This window comes from Periplaneta americana, chromosome 1, assembly GCF_040183065.1.
Source record: "Periplaneta americana isolate PAMFEO1 chromosome 1, P.americana_PAMFEO1_priV1, whole genome shotgun sequence".
Lineage (NCBI taxonomy): Eukaryota > Metazoa > Arthropoda > Insecta > Blattodea > Blattidae > Periplaneta > Periplaneta americana.
The window spans coordinates 34,154,941-34,175,515 of NC_091117.1; the positions used below are offsets into that span (position 1 = coordinate 34,154,941).

A 20,575-nucleotide genomic window follows, 5' to 3' on the forward strand; every position below is an offset into this window, starting at 1 on the left:
TATTATTATTATTATTATTATTATTAGTATTAATTATTAGTATTATTATTATTAATTGTATTTTAATTAATAAATTTATTATTGTCATTATTGAGTGTAATTAGTTACCACTGCCACCGGGTATATACCCATTGCAGTGTGAATAAATACATACATACATACATACATACATACATACATACATACATACATACATACATACATACATACATACATACATACATACATACATTCTCTATATTGTACGCTAATGTGCTCTAGGCAGTATAATATAACTGCATAATGAATACGTCCGAATGGATAGCTCAGTTCATGAGTAAAAACACTTGTTGTTAATACAATACTGTATTTTGATTAAAGAAAACCTAATGAAAATTATTAAACTCAAAATCGCGATATTTCCTACTTTAAGTAAATGGATGAACTACTTTTCTTCCCTCCTGCACCTAGTAAAGCGATTTGTTTGTATTTTACTCCAGTATCATCGAACTCCAGTCGTGGGAAGAGGTAGCAAACGGTGTTTACGGTTCTCAATCGTTAATCCAAAGGTATAGGCCTAGCCAGATTAATATTAGAAAAGTTAGTAAAAATAAAATGATGTCCCTGTATTTGGCAGTGAAAGTAAAATTTACAATTAATTTCTTAATTGCCTTGGCAACAATTCTTGAACAGGTCTGAAATAGCCTATTTACAGTACGAGTTGGAAATGACGTAACAATTTTGATTTCTTATTAGTTTTTAACATTTTTGCGACACCTCAGTTTAGGCTGCCGTTAACTACTCCTAAATCTTAAGGAATCTTGTAAATGCAAGCCATCTTGTAAATTTGATGCATTTTATACACAGTGATGTAAATTTTGAGCAGAATAAACATTTTTTCTTGTATACAGAACTGAAATTTTCATGAACTCTAAGGGTGCTATTCGTAGACATTTCGCAGCACGCGCTACGAGCGTACTAAGCTAGCCCCGGCTATCCACTGGTTACTAGTACAGAATTCAAATCATATCCTATCGCTAACACTGGTTTATGAATACGAAAAACGCTGATCATCCACCGAAAACCCGCGCTAAAAATGTCTATGAATACGGCCCTGTATGACTATTGTACACGCCTGAGCAATAAATATTATATTCCATAATAATATGTTCTTTTTTTTAAGTATGTCACTGCAAATTTGTGCGAACGTAAAACTACGAAGCAGAGTGTATTACACTAACAGCAATGCAGCGTGCTTCATTCTCGCTTTGCTGAAGTGTTGGGCTCCTGATGTTTGGGACTAGTAGTTCGCACAATGTGCACAGCATGTGTCAACTGTCTACAGCCTGACGGAAGACTCATGAGGGTTTCAATTGATAGCAGCTTACATCGCAGCCCATAAATTCAAACTTATCTATGTGATAGGTTTCCTCACGTGTCCTGCTGCACTAACATGATAGGTACATCTATTCGGGGCAGTATGAACCCTACTAAAATAGTCCATATAGTAATACCAACTGCGTTCAATATTGTAGTCTACTAATAAGATTAAAGTCATTCATATTCAAAATGATAGAATTTTATTCCTAATTTAAAATGTAGTATTTCGTAATTTATACGAACGAGGAGAATAGCTACAAGGAGAACGAGTAGAATACAAGAAGAACAAGGGAAAGACAAGGTGAACAAGGGAAGATAAGGAGAACAAGGAGAAGATACGGAAAACAAGGAAAAGACAAGGAGAACAATGGGAAGATAAGGAGAACAAGGAGAAGACAAGGAAAACAAGGGGAAGACAAGGAGAACAACGGGAAGATAAGGAGAACAAGGAGACGAAAAGGGAAACAAGGGGAAGACCAGAACAAGGGGACGATAAGAAGAACAAGGAGAAGACAAGGAAAACAAGGGGAAGACCAGGAGAACAAGGGGACGATAAGGAGAACAAGGAGAAGATAAGAAAAACAAGAGGAAGACAAGGAGAACAATGGGAACAAGGGGAAGATAAGGAGAACAAGGAGAAGACAAGGAAAACAAGGGGAAGACAAGGAGAACAACGGGAAGATAAGGAGAACAAGGAGAAGACAAGGAAAACAAGGGGAAGACCAGGAGAACAAGGGGACGATAAGAAGAACAAGGAGAAGACAAGGAAAACAAGGGGAAGACCAGGAGAACAAGGGGACGATAAGGAGAACAAGGAGAAGATAAGAAAAACAAGAGGAAGACAAGGAAAACAAGGGGAACAAGGGGAAGATAAGGAGAACAAGGAGAAGACAAGGAAAACAAGAGGAAGACAAGGCGAATAAGGAGAAGATAAGGAGAACAACGAGAAGACAAGGAAAACAAGAGAAAGACAAGGAGAACAAGGGGAAGATAAGGAGAACAAGGAGAAGACAAGGAAAACAAGTGGAAGACAAGGCGAATAAGGAGAAGATAAGGAGAACAACGACAAGACAACGAAAACAAGAGAAAGACAAGGAGAACAAGGGGAAGGCGAGGTGAACAAGGGGAAGATAAGGTGAACAAGGGGAAGACAAGGAAAACAAGGAGAAGACAAGAAAAACAAGGAGAAGACAAGAAAAACAAGAGGAAGACAAGGAAAACAAGGGGAACAAGGGGAAGATAAGGAGAACAAGGAGAAGACAAGGAAAACAAGGAGAAGACAAGGAAAACAAGGAGAAGACAAGAAAAACAAGAGGAAGACAAGGAAAACAAGGGGAACAAGGGGAAGATAAGGAGAACAAGGAGAAGACAAGGAAAACAAGGAGAAGACAAGAAAACAAGAGGAAGACAAGGAAAACAAGGGGAACAATGGGAAGATAAGGAGAACAAGGAGAAGACAAGAAAAACAAGAGTAAGACAAGGAAAACAAGGGGAACAAGGGGAAGATAAGGAAAACAAGCGGGAGACAAGGGAAACAAGGGGAACAAGGGGAAGATAAGGAGAACAAGGAGAAGACAAGAAAAACAAGAGGAAGGCAAGGAAAACAAGGGGCACAAGGGGAAGATAAGGAGAACAGGGAGAAGACAAGGAAAACAAGCAGAAGACAAGGAAAACAAGGGGAACAAGGGGAAGATAAGGAGAACAAGGAGAAGACAAGGAAAACAAGAAGAAGACAAGGAAAACAAGGGGAACAAGGGGAAGATAAGGAGAACAAGGAGAAGACAAGGAAAACAAGGAGAAGACAAGAAAAACAAGAGGAAGACAAGGAAAACCAGGGGAACAAGGGGAAGATAAGGAAAACAAGCGGGAGACAAGGGAAACAAGGGGAACAAGGGGAAGATAAGGAGAACAAGGAGAAGACAAGAAAAACAAGAGGAAGACAAGGAAAACAAGGGGCACAAGGGGAAGATAAGGAGAACAAGGAGAAGACAAGGAAAACAAGAGGAAGACAAGGAAAACAAGGGGAACAAGGGGAAGATAAGGAGAACAAGGAAAAGACAAGGAAAACAAGAAGAAGACAAGGGAAACAAGGGGAAGATAAGGAGAATAAGGAGAAGACAAGGAAAACAAGAAGAAGACAATGAAAACAAGGGGAACAAGGGGAAGATAAGGAGAACAAGGAGAAGACAAGAAAAACAAGAGGAAGACAAGGAAAACAAGGGGAACAAGGGGAAGATAAGGAGAACAAGGAGAAGACAAGGAAAACAAGGAGAACAAGGGGAAGATAAGGAGAACAAGGAGAAGACAAGGAAAAGAAGAAGAATACAAGGAAAACAAGGGGAACAAGGGGAAGATAAGGAGAACAAGAGGAAGACAAGGAAAACAAGAAGAAGACAAGGAAAACAAGGGGAACAAGGGGAAGATAAGGAAAACAAGAGGAAGACAAGGAATACAAGAGGAAGACAAGGAAAACAAGGGGAACAAGGGGAAGATAAGGAGAACAAGGAGAAGACAAGGAAAAGAAGAAGAAGACAAGGAAAAACAAGTGGAACAAGGGGAAGATAAGGAAAAAAAGAGGAAGACAAGGAAAACAAGAGGAAGACAGGGAAAACGAGGGGAACAAAGGGAAGATAAGGAGAAGACACGAAAAACAAGAGGAAGACAAGGAAAACAAGGGGAACACGGGGAAGATAAGGAGAACAAGGAGAAGACAAGGAAAACAAGGGAAAGACAAGGAAAACAAGGGGAACAAGGGGAAGATAAGGAGAACAAGAGGAAGACAAGGAAAACAAGAGGAAGACAGGGAAAACAAGGGGAACAAGGGGAAGATAAGGAGAATAAGGAGAATACAAGAAAAACAAGAGGAAGACAAGGAAAACAAGGGGAACAAGGGGAAGATAAGGAGAACAAGGAGACGACAAGGAAAACAAGAAGAAGACAAGGAAAACAAGGGGAACAAGGGGAAGATAAGGAAAACAAGAGGAAGAGAAGGAAAACAAGAGGAAGAGAAGGAAAACAAGGGGAACAAGGGGAAGATAAGGAGAACTAGGAGAAGACAAAGAAAACAAGAGGAAGACAAGGAAAAAAAGGGGAACAAGGGGATGATAAGGAGAACAAGGAGAAGACAAGGAAAACAAGGGGAAGAAAAACAGTACAAGGGGAAGATAAGAAGAACAAGGAGGAGACAAGGAAAACAAGGGAAAGACTAGGAGAACAAGGGGAAGATAAGGAGAATAAGGGGAAAATAAGGAGAACAAGAAGAAGATAAGGAAAGCAAGGGGAAGACAAGTAGTACAAGGATAATACATGAAGAACAAGGAGAATACAAGCATAACACTGGAAATACAAAGAGAAGTTCACATGAATATATGTATGGTTAGTGAATATGAAATCAATATTAGGGGAGCAATCTTTTGAATAGTCATTAAGATGAAACAATTGTTTCATCTTAATCCTTCTATAATACTTGGAAATCATCAGTGAAATGGGGCAGCTCCACGGAAAATACAAGGAGAACATGGGAACACAAACAGAACATGGGAAATATAAGAAGCATAAGGGGAAAGTAAGGAGAATAATAGGAAGACAAGAAGAAGACAAGGATAACACAGGTAAGACATCGAGAATAAGAGGAATACAAGGAGAATACGGGGAATACAAACAGAACAAGGTAAATATAAAGATAATAAGGGGAGGATAATGAGAACCAGGAGACTACAAGGAAAAAATGAAAATGCAATAATAATAATCAGTGAAAAACAAGGAGAAAAGGGGGAGTGTAAGGGGAAGAAGGGGGAAATCAAAGTCACAAAGAAGGACAAGAGGAAGACAAGTTACTTAATGAGGGGAAAAAAGTAGTTCTGCGTCGAAATCTTATAAGTACCTTTAAATTACAGTAATATCGTGCTTCTCCCTCGTGGAAAACCAAGTAAATCCAACACGACGTGGTTTCGAAATTACACTTTCATGAAAGGTTTAACATTTAAATTAGCTAATTCAAGATTCTTTACCATCAGCAGGGACGATGGTACTGCGCTTACGAACTGTGGTTATCAGAGTTTCTTCGGCATCTGTAAACTCTAAGGGGATTCAAATGTTTACAATTTGTAAGCCAGCCTAACAAAAGCACAATGTCGTGTTTTCACCAGAACGTGACGTATGAGAGTGCGTGTCTCATTCTATTAGCAACTACATGCACTAATAATACACTAGACAAATTTATACTGAGTTAAATATAGTTGTTTTATAACAAATTCGCAAATTCATGCAATTATCTACAGTTATAATCTAATAATCAACAGTGGGAAGCATACACTGTATTTTTCGTCGAAAATGGTTTCTCTTAGTGCGAAACATGACAATCTTACAATATAGGCCTATAATGACTATTGAAAAAAATACACGTAGGCGATGTCTTTCACTTAGCCCGACAGAAAGAAATCACAAAGTATTAAGTCCGGAGATCGAGATGGCCAGCGGTGTAGGGCAAAATATCATGGATACCGACGCGTCCGATCCAGCGATGAGGAAGAACTTATTAAGAAATGTATGGGTTTTCCTATAAAAATGGAGTCAGACGCCGTCTTGCTCGAAAATGAAGGTCAACCAGCAGCTGTGAGAATGACCAGTATTGTGACATGTCAAAGTAGGGCAAGATGTTGATTTGTTCTGTAATTGCATGTTATTTTGTTTTGTATTTGTATTTTGTTGTATTCTTTGTGTTGTGTTTTATATTTATTTGTGAAAATTGTGTTTGTTCTCTTTTGTACTGCACCTGCATTACCACGGGTAACTACCAATTCGTAATGTAATAAATAATTCATTCATTCATATTACAAAACCTGGAAAATTGCTGTAGTTTTAGAATTTTGTTAATCCGTGCAGTTATGCGTGCTATGAATATTAAAAAAAAAGTTCTGCGAACGCATCAGAAACTAAAATAATTATTGTCAGAATGGATTGTGATTGTAGTTTTGGACGAGACCAAAAAGAGCAGTAGTTTCCCGATGATTGAAAACGAGATGTGAACATCCTACTCCTCGGTTCCGCTGCACAACAGTTCACAATATAATATGTAATAATTCTAATCCATCGAAAGAAATCATGAAATACGAGTAATATTTGACCTCGTTTTTGCCGTTTAAATTCACAAATATTCGAAAATTACGCATTAGCGTTTGTCACGATATTTACACAGAAGTTCTCATGGTACAATATGCCAAATGGAGTACTTAAAATATTAACACACGGTTCAGATATAATGGCTTCATTAATAATATTTATTTGTCATATTTCGGAAGAAGCCAAAGCGACAATGAATAATGAAATAAAACAAAATGTCACGAGAGATTTTCTCGTAAATTATAGCGAGGAAAAAACAAAATAAATTGCTTATGATAGATTTCCATTTCGTTAGTCATGTTTTAGTAAACTTCCGAGGAAAGAAACGGAAGGATATGGAGTAAAGGCTGGTTCACAATAAACCGGGAACGAGAACCAGAATGAAAACGAGAAGCAGAGGACTGAATGTAAAAATTTTTGATTCACAATAAACCGAGAACGTAGACGACTATGCATATCGATAAGTACCGGTATGTCAATAACGATATGTAAAGTCGATATTACGCATTCTGATGTTATTTGTGTATAATTGACCAATGGCGTTCTCTCGTGAGTACAAGGCAGGCAACATAAACACAGGTTAACCAACTTCGAGATTTCAACTGAAACATTTCATTACATTACGGTACTATAAATATGCCCATGCGTCTTTATTATCACAACCTATTTTAAGTCTACCATAACGTAAAATAATTAGAGACGAAACATTTGTAATAGAACAAAAATGAACAAAACAGTAGTTATTGAATTGAAGCATGAATATGTAGTGTGTAATACAACCAATACAGTAATAACATATGATTCACTTACGATCGGTCTTCAAAGATGCAGCTATTGAAAGCCACGTATTCTCCTTCATTTTCTCATCTTTATACGAGGCGCGCCGCTTATCGTTAATGTGAGGATTTCAATATTAGAAACTCATCAAATAAAACTTGCTCCATGATGCACAGCACAGAACAAAATAATGCATAGGTTATGTCACGGTCTTCTTGCTACAAAATATACGACAACAAAATAGTTTTTAGATGGCAATAGAATGAATCTAATGGGCTGTGATCGGAAACGTGAACGCCAAAGTTGAAACTTGGCCAACTCTCCGTTCCCGATCCCGGGGTCCGGCAAGCTTTTCGTTAATTGTGAATGCTCACATTTAAATGTACACATTTTAACAATTTTACCGTTTTCGTTCCGATTCTCGTTTCCGGTTTATTGTGAACCAGCCTTAAGTGTCAAGTATACTGGGCTGCAAAAAATGCCGAGTCGAAGTCACAATCGATTTGAAATATTATCGTGTTAAGAGGACTTAGCTTAGGAAACAATAGAAATAGAGATACACAGAAGGATTGCATATAAACTCTATTATTGCTCTGTTATCATTACATCATTCAGCTTGTTCATGTATGTCTTCAATAAACTATAAATTTTTATAATAGAATTGATACATATTTTTCTTAATACAATATGAAACGTAACTGACCGTATATCGATTGTAACAATAATAAAGCTGTGGAATACCATATGAGCACAGTCTAGTATATACAGTCACGAAGCTCAATATGTAGTAAATATGCATCCATAGACAGTTGCTAACCACTAGGATCGCTAATATCGCCTCATTACAGGCAATGCGAAATAGTACCTGCACAGTCTATTGTTTCTAGCACCCTCACAACTCAAGCTTCGTGACTATATACTAGACTGTGATATGAGCTGCAGTTTTACTATTTTCGTGTAATTAATGTTGTAAATGAAAGAGTCTATATGAATAATTTAAAATCATCATCATCCTTCACGAATTAGGCCTCTGTAGACCTGTTTCGGCCCATCTAGCAGTCTTCTAAAAGGTCTTCCTGGTCGACGATGTCCTTTAGGTTTATACTGCATCATAATTTTTGGGATTCTTGAATTTTCCATTCTTGTTACATGATCTAGCCAATTGAATTTGTATCTGCTGATTTTTTCTTCTACTGACTCTACTTCTAATTGTTCTAAAATTTCTTCATTCCTTTTTCGGTCTAAAAGACTATATCCTGCTGTCCTCCTGAAAAATTTCATTTCCGTTGCTTTGATTCTGTTCATGTCTTTTTTCTTTAATATCCAAATCTCGCTTCCGTATACAAGGGAGGGTAATGCTAGTGTATTATATATTTTTATTCTTGTAGATTTTTGTACTAATTTAGCTTTTAATGTATCGTTTATTATTCCTAGAATTTGTGTAAATTTGGTAATTTTCTTGCTCACATCTTTTTTTATTTTGATAAGATATTTCACAATCTAGATAATTGAAATTTTGTACTTTTTTGAGGCATTGGTTATTGTTCTGACTGGGTCTTGTCCTAAAAACGCGATTACTTTTGATTTTTGTGCTCAAATTTCCACCCCAAAATCTTTTAATATTTTATTTAATGTATATAATCCTCTTTGTAAATTATCCTCTGAATTGGAAATTATGACTTCATCATCGGCATAGAGTAAGGTATTTAATGTTAGAGCACTGGTTATTTTGATTCCTGATGTGTAGATTTGGTTCCATTTTAAAATAATTTCAGTTATATAAATATTAAATAAAGTTGGTGATAGTGGACAACCTTGTCGAACTCCATTATTAACTAATTTTCTTTCGGATATACAGTTATTTATTTTAACACTTATTTTGCTGTCTGTGTAGATTTCTATTATATTTTGTAATAGCAAATTTGGAATATTTTTATCTTGTAATATGTCGAATAAAAGGTCTCTTCGGACTTTATCAAAAGCTTTCAATTCATATGAAATAATAACGTGAATATGTCATAAAAGTCGTATTTACATGTTTTTAAAAAAACGAATCTCAGGAAAATAGCTTTCCATCTCGCCATGTTTGCTACAGTCTTCGGAAAAAGATATAATTTCGTATCGGCATTTCTCTTGCAGCCTACTGTACAAGAATTTCATATCGGTAGTCTTGAGATGTGACAGATAGTTCAGACAGCGAATAGGGATTATAAAGAATGGACACTGAGCGAATTTTCCTGTGTTTTGTTTCTCTGTGCGCCAGCGTTTAGTTCTACTTTCAAGCGCTAGAGGTTAGTGTAATCGAGCATAGGCTAAGATAATAATTGAGAATAGAGTTGAGACACAGGATTCAAACATCGCCTACCTTATTGCATTATCCATTAACGCTTTGCTTCAAATAAATTCAAGTTAAAGCTTTTCCTTATTTCTCAGTTGTAATAATAATTTTTTATATTTCAGATATAATAAATTATATTATAAAATAATATAATACATTATAAAATTATGTATCAAATTCGTTAATATTTGTATATAATATAATATAGGTATATGGTTTTACTTCTCATAAGAGTTTTGTTTTTCCATTTTCAGTGCTATCAAATCATTACATATTTTAATTATTGTTGGGGTCAACTTCTCAGCTCCCATTATAAAGGAACTCTAGAGTCTAGACATTACAGTTAATGACGGATTTATTATTTTATGGATCCAATTTATTTTATTTGAGTACATAATGTACCTAGATGTATTAATTATATTTGTTATATTTCCATTGTGTCGACTGCTAGCTGGTGTGATGTCAGCGCCAACTCTAGGGAGAAAGCAGAATCTCACGCTCTAGCTGGCTTGAAGGTCATTGAAATCAGTCGTGCTACATCAAAGGTACAGACGCGAAGTGTCCATTCTTTATAATCCCTATTCGCTGGTCCAGAGTTCAGAGACTGGTATTAATAATTTCATGACATTTCTTGTGTGCGATGATGGCTGCTTACCCTTATTCAAGTTCCACAGGAATTTACCGTATTAGTCAGACTTTTGCACCCCTCATATGATGTCAATAATATGATCATATAAAAGAAAGAGATTTCAAGCCTGTACAAATGATTCGTGTGTTTCATCCAGTAACTGAAGCTCAATGCCCAATATTTTCTATCTTCAACATGACCCTAATAATGAAAAGATGCTGTAGTAAACATCGAACTACACGAATCTAAACGGACAGTTGTCCAACGTTCAAAATATTGTAGTAAAAACCATTTTCATAGAACTACACATTGCATCAAATGAAACTATTTATATATAACCCCAAAATGCAGTAAAGATGTTAAATTACCTCCAGTACACTCAGTCGATTTAGTAGAAAGTCAATGTTTACCTACTTAGATATAACAAGCGGAGTAGGTCCCCTGCAATCGGCAAGCATCATGTTTAGGTAGAATATGAAAGTAAAGGAATATTATGGACAGTAAAAAAATCGATCATATGAGAATAGGTATTTAAGAGTTGTTAATTCATTATAAAAAGTGAATTTGATACGTTAATACGAATTACTAGAACATAATTATATAGCCTATCTACAAAACACAATTAATTAACAAATAAATAATAAAATAAATAAATAAATATTTCCTCAATCTCTCAACAATATACTTAATATCTGTGCCGTTTTTCAAGGCGTTGAATAATAGGCTATTTACTTTGTCAGAAACACTCGGACGTGAACGTGTTTGTGACATGATTCCTCACCGATATGCGGGGTTTGGATTCTCATTACAACAGACCACATTGGTACTGCTTTGCTGCTTTCTTCAGACTCAAACGCATTCTACTAAACAGGCGGAGCAGTGTATGTGTAAACTGCAAATGATATGGGTTGCCCAGTAGTCTACATGAAAGCTTATAGACTATAACGTCATTGAGCATAAGGACAACTGGAAACAAATTTAAATTAAACACCCATAGTAAGTAATCAATAAAGTAATATTAACTATAATAAAATTATGTCGCACCTAATCAAAATTACGCAGAAATTACTTAACATTATCAGAAAACAAAATTAAAGTACAAGTCTCATTAATAAGCTTATGAATAAACTAGACCGTCTTCTGTCATGCTAGCACGTCTTAGTACTATGTTTACAGCCAGTTCTTTTTATGCCAGTTAATAAAAATTAAGTACCGTACGAATAATCCAACAAAAAATAATATGAAATTAACCCAGAATCGATTTTAAAATCATAACAGATTCTCCTTAATGTCAATAATATGAACTTCACTCACACAACAATAATATAGCTCCATAGACACTTACATATTATACCGGAAGTCAGCGCAACTCTACTGAGAATGAACGACTCGCTCTGACGAACAGTGATTAGTAGGATTTTGCACTTAGCAATGTTCTAGACGAATTAACTAATCTGTTTTAAATTTGAACTCGTCCATTGTTGCGTGAAAAATTTATTTAAAGTAACGAGAAAATGTAATTCCTCCAATCTACATATTCATTTACTTTTAACTTATTTGTTATAATACATTTTATTATCACTGTATGAAAAATTGGAAATTTGTGCTTTGAAGAGGTGGAAAAATTAAAATATCTTGAAGCAACAGTAACAAACATAAATGACACTCGATAGGAAATTAAACGCAGAATAAATATGGGAAATGCCTACAAATGCCTACTATTATTCGGTTGAGAAGCTTTTGTCTTCCAGCCTGCTTTCAAAAAACTGAAAGTTAAAATTTATGAAACAGTTATATTGCCGGTAGTTCTGTATGATTTTGAAACTTGGCCTCTCACTTTAAGAGAGGAACAGAGGTTAAAGGTGTTCGAAAATAATATGCTTAAAAAATATTTAGGGCTAAGCTAAGAGGGATTAGGTTACAGGAGAATGGAAAAATGATATACAACGCAGAACTGCACGTATTGTATTCTTCAGTGAAGAATCTTCACCTAACATAATAAAATTACTATCGATTATATGTGCATAAATCAGTATCGATGGCTACCATTTTAATTAACAAAAGAAAGAAAGAAAGAAAATAAAAGGAAATGAAAAAGACAGAGAAGAATAAACCAATGAATTTAATCTCACATAATTTCAACCTATATCGAAATGCGTGTTCATGTTTAGACTGCGCTCTTTCTCGCCATCTAGGACTAAGTTTAGTAACTACGAGAAACTTCATTCCGGATTCGTTTGTGAGAACCGATGGTAAACGGCAAACTCACTGTGCACCGTAAGCAACGCTGTGCACACCAGCGAGTTCACACTATCGATAAAATCTGACATAACCTCAATTACACAATCCACGTATCAAGTAAACATAAATATCATACATCTGACAGCTTTGAACATCGAAATGTGATAGTTGTGCTAGTGTGAAATAAATGTTGGTTAATTCGTCAGTCAAGGGCTTTAAATGAATAACAAATGTAATAATTTAATGTGAAAGTGTCGTAATTTAAGAATCTACTGTACTTATTCTGTGTGGCAGGAAGAATGATGAATTTTTGCTCTTCAGTTTTAAAACCTACAATTTCTTGTAGCACTGTATGTAATGATGGTTATGAAGTGACAAATTTAATTTCTGGCAGTGTTGTTGAAAGGAACAAAGGTTTTCTTGCTTATAATGCTATTAAACCGCCTATTACCATAACCATAAACTTTCCTTGCAGCATAAATATAGCTTTCATAAATTTATGGGCTCAAATTGGTTACCAAAAATCCACAGGATTTGAAATGTATGCCAGTTCAGCATCGCAACCACAAGATTATCAGAAGACAGCACACGGTTACCTTGAAAGCAACGACGTTGGAATTGTATTTTTTCGCAGAATACATTATAATGAGTATACAAAGTTAACTAAGTCCATTAAGTACTTTGCAAGAACTGCATTTCCAGCAAACACATATGCATTACTTAACAATGCAGTTAGCATACAGATTAGAATTATTAAAACTAATTCATCAGTTCCTGCTTTGGCAAAAGTTGAAGTATGGGGACAGCCTAGCAGATCCTGCGACAAAGTTCTTAGGAATAATATTGTTAAAATGTGGGAAGAAAGAACACTACAAGAACCTGAGACTAACGCACAGGCGAAGAATAAAGAAGATACTCGTGTTATAGACCTGAAGTTTGATATTCCAGAAGAATTTCTCGATTCCATAACATATACAATAATGGCTCTTCCCTTCATACTGCCATGTGGTAAAATAGTAGATCAAAGTACTCTTGAAAAACACGAAGAACAAGAAGCAAAATGGGGTCGAGCTCCTAGTGACCCGTTTACTGGTAAAATGTTTACAGCAAATAATCGGCCAATTCTGGCGACTGCTTTAAAAGCTCGAATTGATAAATTTCTTATTGAACATTCTGAGGAACAAGAACTGTTAACTGTACCGAGAACTATAGGAAGGAAAGAAAAGAATGATAATTCTGAAATATGTAACAGTGACAGTGACAATAATATACTGGACGTTAACCTCAATAGGCCTATTCCTTGTAATTCAGAAGATGAGACTGGTTGTCAGGCTCCATCATATCACGTTTACCAAACGCAAAATAAGAGAGCCCGTCTCGATAAAGATAATGCTTCGAACTGTAAGCATGATCTAAAGCCGAGTTTTTCAACACATGAGGAGGAAATAGATTTAAGCCTAGATCTTGCCCTTCAATCCACTCTATCACGTCTTCCTACATACACTAGATTTAGTAATTCTAATAGTGAGACTGCTATACCCCAATGTGTGACATGTAAAAGCAACGATATGCTGTTCAAGCTTCCATGTGAACATTTCTTATGTAGGAAATGTATTGTACTAAAGAAAGAAACTAGTGACTTAAAATGTGATACCTGCGATAATTCTTTTCAGTCTAGTGATCCTGTTAGATATCATATATAAGACTGTGATGGTATGTTATAAAATTCCAGAATGTAAACAAAGGTTGTAAGAGCCATATTTCTCAATTTTTAAGTAGTCAAAACAGGTTGTATGTGTCAAGTCCAATAAGTTACAAAAGTCATACTACCAGTTCTGTTCTGTAGGCTCTTACAACCTTTGCTATTTACACTTTTCAGTTATTTATTCGAACAGTGAATCATTATTTGATTATCCTAGCATGTGAGTCGAAACTTTTTCATGACAACACAAACACTGCAATTGCATTTAATTTTTGAAGTTTGATATTATAGGCCTACTGCATTTTGTAAGTTATTATGAAATTAATCGTAAGAGTTTAATACTGTAATGCAGGGATAGACAAAACTCCAAAATTTTCAGGGTCCTTTCCCTTTTTTTTTTTTTTTACCCACACATATAATGAGAAAACAAGCTAAGATAAAGCTACATTTTCTAAAAATATATAAAATACATTAGGCCTAAACAATATTATAAGCAATAAAACACATTATACATTCGAACTTCTTCCTAGGACTACTTTTGTTAACAATATGTATTATCATGGTGACATAAAATAGGTAAATCGACACCTTTAAAAAAGTGTTTCACTCTTTGTGAAAAAAACTCAGGTGGCACATAAAAATTTGTAGGTGCCACGGTAACTTGGCACCCCAGATCTTATGCTACACAACACAAGCCTGGTTTTGTTTAGATATATCTTTTACATGAAGTATAAAGTGAGGATTTATGTAGATATAATTTAACTTTAACTCTCCAGAAAATAATAAATAGACTCGACAACAAAAGTCAACCACTTAAATAAGAAATATCTTGTCAGATTATACTTTCTTAAAACTACATTCATAAATGTTAATTTTTGCATCAGCCAAATGAAATATGGTGACTAAGAATTACAGAAAGGAAGGACATAATAGATACATATATTAATTCTGCAGAGTCACAGTAATAAAAACTGACATTCTATTTTATTACAGGTAAAATTCTATAGAAGATTGAATTTTGACTGAAAAGAATTACTAATAGCTTCTTTACACTATAACTGTTAAAGTTATGTAGTGTAAATTAAAGCTGGGTCAGATTGACAAAGAGATGGCCTTCTTATACAGATAAGTATGATGGTTGCTATATAAATCCATGTAAATTTATTAAAATTGAAGTGAACAGCTAAGTTATGCTCTCTGTTTCATTGCCTTCCTCTCAAGCTGATTGACCTGTGACAATATCACAATCTACTTCACATTGTATCAACTCTTTCTCATTATAGAAGTATATGAATTAGTAACTGTTTTCTATAAAAATGTATAAACTCACTTATAGGACCATGCTTTTCTGTGATTTGTATTAATTAAAAGTAATTTGATTTGTAATACAGAATAAACAAGGCTTTGCTATGCCACTGTCCAGAAATTTTCTATCAGGTGCAACAACAGAAGAAACTTGAAATTGCCATGGTTGTAACAGCACCTACCTTAATGAGTGCGTCAGCTGGCTGCAACAGTGCCACAATGCGGTATAGTGAAGCTTTGCTCACTCTGTACATGGAGTCTGGAAGACAATTACTATACATACATTTAAATAGGATATCATGCCAATGACTTCACTTAATTTTTCTTTTCTGCTGTTACAGTATACAAGATGAACTGTAAGTAATGTCATTAATTTTAGAGGTTATTCTTTGAGATATTTCGAATAAAAAAGTTTAATACAATTTTGCTCATTTTTGCTGCACTTTCGAGATAAAACTTGTTTTATATGAAACATTCCTTAGCATGTTTTGGGAAATCCATTGATTAAATTCCCATTATGTAACATTTTAAAATTTCTTTTTGAACAACGAAAAGTTACATTTGTTCAAATCAAATGTCTGTACATTTAAAGGACAAAACTAAAATTCTTTCCATTGCTTATTATCATAAGACACTGCTGTCTCAAATTGACTGAGCATATTGCGAATTAAGACAATGGCTTTGCCAGAACACGCTATGCAATGATTCATATAAAACAATTTTTATCTCGGAAAGGAAGCAAAAACGAGCAAAATTGTATTTAATATTTTTGTTTCAAACATCTCAAAGAATAACCCCCTGAAATTAATTACTGTTCATCCTGTATAATAGGAAGCATAGAAAATGTGGGACTGAAACAGCTGCTAATCACTGCAATGTAGCTCATGTTTTCTCTTTTCCAGATAGTCATTGTCTTTCAATAACCCATCTTCAATAGGGTGACCATAATGTTCTGACTCAAAGGTGGGACATGATCTCTCCTGTTTTATCTAGAAACGGGACAAGTGTCACAAGTCACTATATATATCAAGCAACACATTGCTACAGCACTTGTCCATTCATTCTCTTTTCCCATCATGTACATATTAATTTAAATAAACACAATTTTTCTCTTTTTGCTACAAAAGTTACAAATTAAATAAAGGAAATAATATCAAAGCTTGGTATTAACATACTTATGTAGCATGTTTGCAAATTAAAAAATAAATTTTCTTCCCCATTATAATACCGTTCAAAATGTCTGGTGAAAAATTCAATTTGATAACCTCCTAAGTCTAAGAAAAGTCTAAGTCTGTGAAAAGATTTATTAAATCTACATACTTAGACTTCAACAAACAAAATTTGATAACACAATCTCAAGGGAAAAAATGGAACTCTCTGCATCAAAATCCACAGTTAATTCTCTATTTACCAGGCAAATCGTCTGTAGCTGCATTTAGATTGTCAACAGGCCATGATTGTTTGGCCAAAGACCTGCATAGAATTGGAATATATCAGTCCCCTAACTGCCCATTGTGCAACTCAAACCAAGAAATGGATTCGGAACACCTCAAAATCTGTGCTTCAGTGGCTGACTATGATAATATCTTTGAAAAATATTGGAGTGCAAGAGGTCAAATACTTTATTGTCAAACGCCTGGCATTAGAAAACAACAACAAGTCTAAGACATTTTTTGTTTTATTTTTAAAGTTCAATATAATTCTACACTTCAAAAAAAAAAGTCACTGACATGGGAAAAAATGCTGAAAAAATCCTGCAGTTAAATTTAGATCACAAATGCAGGTATATTACACTATACTTCGGATCTCTGCACGTAGATCTTATATCTTAATCCTGTATGAAGTATAGTATAGTGTAGTGTACTATACTCTCAGGACTCAGGAGAATAAACAAAGAACTTCAAATGAAACCATTTCTGCCACCTGTGCACTCGTATGTATACACAAGTATTGGAGAATTGTTTTCTGTTTCTCATCATTTGATGTTATCTTTGTAGAAATGAAGTAGTGTGAATTGTAGTAGAAATTAATTTCAAATAAACAGTGGACAAAATGAGGTCTTAGGTCAAATGGATGAGAACCAGGACAACATAAAATGGGATGTATAGTCACCCTAAACTCAGAAAAAATTGAAGTAACTTACTGAGATTGTTAAGAGCAGTCTTCAAACACAATCTGTCAGGATGAGCACAATTTTATATCCAAGCATATTCAAACTTTGCAATGGGGAAAGGTAATAGAGAAGGGATGGGGGGAAAGGAACTTCATTAAATATATGAATATCTTGGTGCTATTACTGTAAGATGCACACATTCCTGTCAGGTAATAGCTCTAAACTTTGTAAAAATATTGAAGTTGAGTTCTGTATGTCCTTATCTGTATACAACATGTTTGTAATTATACATTTGCTTAATAAAAAGACTGTAAAAATAGAAAATCTTGAATGTTTTAGAACTGGTGTAGACAGACCTACTGTCCAACCGAGTGGTTATGTCGCAGGGTCGTCGAAACGGGGGAAATCACGTGACAATTAATGTGACCCTTTTCTTTAAATTATTTTAAACAGTTGTATAATATCACGTAGAGTTCTAATTCCGTACAGCAAATATTTTGAGGAAAAAATCTAACAGCTTAGTCACTAGCCTTTACAGAGGGGCCAACAAAAACTGGTGGGGGAAACCGAGATGCAACATAACCACTCGGTCGAACAGTGAATTTTGCTTACAGTCAAGTGTTGATGTCACTGAAGATCACCTTCCTTACGAACTTCTCCTATCTAGGCAGCTGCTTGACATTTCGTTACCTTCAAACAATCAAGTAGGGCTACACTGTGGTATAGTCGCGATGCTGTTATTCCCGGCATGACTCCTCCTCTTTGCTTATGTCTTAGGAAGTGAAGGCTCTATAAAGTCTAGGTAGGTAGTATCGTTCGCCATTTTTGTTCTTTCGTTGCCAAGCTACCATACGAGGGATCTATTTGCCACATTGTTAAATATTATCGTGTCATAGCTTCTATGATAATAAATCAAACGCACTGTAATTCAGCAAATAATTGAGCAGCAAATAACGTCGTGTGCTTTCTGCGAACGCCAACGAAAGAGCCAAAATGGCGGGTGATTATATTAAGTATTTATCGAGCCTTAAGAAATGAATAACGTCTTCATAAGCGAATCACAAGACGCACACATTTAAATGTAGCCGACCTGCAACGGGATTGGCTGCCGGAAATTAGAGCGACGGGACTATAGTTATAGTATTGCATTATTTTGTGAAATGAAAATAAGCAAGTATAGTCATTTCTACTATTGGTATCTTTTGCTATTTAATACCATTATATTTGCTTATCATCGAAATTCTATTAGTTGTCATTTTTTACCAGATCAAATACGTAAAAGTGTAAGGTCATTCAAAAGTCATTTTAAACTTTAAAACATTATAAATATTATAATATTTACAGTAGAAAAAAAAAAACAAAAACAACATTGTGTTGGACAAACATTGGAGTATGGTTTTTAGCAACACCTTGGCAATATTTCTGCTGTTCTCTTATTCTACAAACACCATTCTTTTTGTGAACTATGCTTAGCATTTTACAGGCAGTATTCTCAATTTCTTGCGACATAGCATCTTTCAGTTGCTATTTCATTAGGTGTGCCACGAAAACTCTTTCTTTAAGGTGACCCTACAATCAAAAGTCGGCCGGATTGAGATCTGGAGATCGTGGAGGCCATATTGTTGGAAAGTGTCTACTGATAACATTCGCAGAACTATAATGGTTATTCCAACAATGCTGATTGAATCATTTAAAATCATGTCAGAACAACAGTTCATTCCGAATGTAAAATTTAGTCACTTAGGCCTATATAAACATCTCTTCTAGATTGTAACTTCAAAGTGATTTAATTAGTTTAATGTAAATTATTAAGTTCATTATATTTTTATAGGACTTTAGCAGAAAAGCTTAATAAATGCTGTAAAATTAAATAATTAATGAATTAAGACTATGATCAAAGTTTCACTACACGAGGTCGCAAAGTTACGTGGACTATCTTGTGTGTTAATTGATCTACAATAAATTATAAACAAAGTTTCTTACTTGATTTGACTGCATGGCAACACAAGTGTAGCATTTAGCATGTTTGCCTTAATAACCAAGAGGATAACCGTCACATCGAGGATCTGCAGCTCCCCACCACACATTAGTGCCTGTGTAGACATCCCCAGTTTGAACGAACCATGCACCCCGGGTGATGACATGTCCACGTCCAAATATGCCTCGCTCATAACCTCCAACAGGCCACTGTATCAAGTGACCTTTCTCTTCTAAAGCTATTTTCACATCTTCAGGAATTTCCTCTTCTAGTTTTATGCTCCATGGCAGACTAAATAAATAACACTACATATTAGCCTTCCAATTTATGAATTTAAATAACAAGAATAGGCTGTAATACAGGGCATATCAAAAGTCCAGTAACACTTTCAATATTTTATTACACAAAAAACTACTAATGATAGCACTTTCAAACACACGTCAGTTTAAAACCAAACTCTCAAAGTTATTCAGCCGCCTAATTTTCAGCGACGAAGCAACATTCTATACGAGTGGGAAAATTAACAAGCACAACTGTCGTGTTTGGGGTACACAGAAATCTCACAGAATCATTGAACATGAGCGTGATTCACCAAAGGTGAATGTTTTCTGTGCGTTGTCACAACGATAACTGTACGGACCTTTCTTCTTCATTGAGGCTACTGTGACTGGACATTCATCTCTGAACATGTTGGAACAGTGGTTCGTACCTCAACTTAGACAAGATCTCGATGACGATTTCATCTTTCAGCAAGATAGGGCTCCGCCACATTTCCACAATACAGTTCGTGCTTACCTGAATACGGAGATGTCTGATCGTTTGATAGGACGTGCTGGAGTAAAGGACAGAAGTTTCATGACATGGCCACCAAGGTCACCCGATATGACTGCATATGACTTCTTTCTATGGGGGTTAAAGGACCGTGTGTTTGTACCGCCTTTGCCACGTGATTTAGAGGAACTAAAATCCAGAATTCGAGAAGCTGCCACCACGGTCACAGAGGATATGTTGAA

General features: G+C 35.3%; 2 protein-coding genes and 1 long non-coding RNA gene across 4 annotated transcripts in view; 2 read left to right on the plus strand and 1 right to left on the minus strand.

Annotated features, from left to right (window-relative positions):
- LOC138694439 (glutathione hydrolase-like YwrD proenzyme) overlaps window positions 1-20,575 on the minus strand; it is a 60,797-nt gene that overhangs the window by 13,049 nt on the left and 27,173 nt on the right. Inside the window, exon 10 of one of the 2 annotated variants that reach the window (XM_069818156.1) lies at window positions 19,568-19,853. In XM_069818156.1, coding sequence (XP_069674257.1) covers window positions 19,616-19,853 — 238 coding nt within the window. In that variant the 3' untranslated portion in view covers window positions 19,568-19,615. Of the gene's footprint in view, window positions 1-17,131; window positions 19,854-20,575 lie in introns of those variants that run through there. The other variant, XM_069818149.1, reaches the window with a different exon arrangement.
- On the plus strand, window positions 12,492-17,908 carry LOC138694453 (uncharacterized). The gene is made up of 2 exons (XR_011330934.1): window positions 12,492-12,696; window positions 15,160-17,908. It is a non-coding gene; the product is annotated as an uncharacterized lncRNA (long non-coding RNA).
- LOC138694449 (RING finger protein 37) lies at window positions 12,690-17,908 on the plus strand. Its single transcript, XM_069818169.1, has one exon. The coding sequence runs from the start codon at window positions 12,764-12,766 to the stop codon at window positions 14,165-14,167; it is 1,404 nt and encodes a 467-aa protein (XP_069674270.1). The 5' UTR covers window positions 12,690-12,763; the 3' UTR covers window positions 14,168-17,908.

Excerpts from the sequence above, each read along its gene's own strand:
- LOC138694449 (XM_069818169.1), top strand. The coding sequence starts at position 12,764 with ATGATGAATTTTTGCTCTTCAGTTTTAAAACCTACAATTTCTTGTAGC.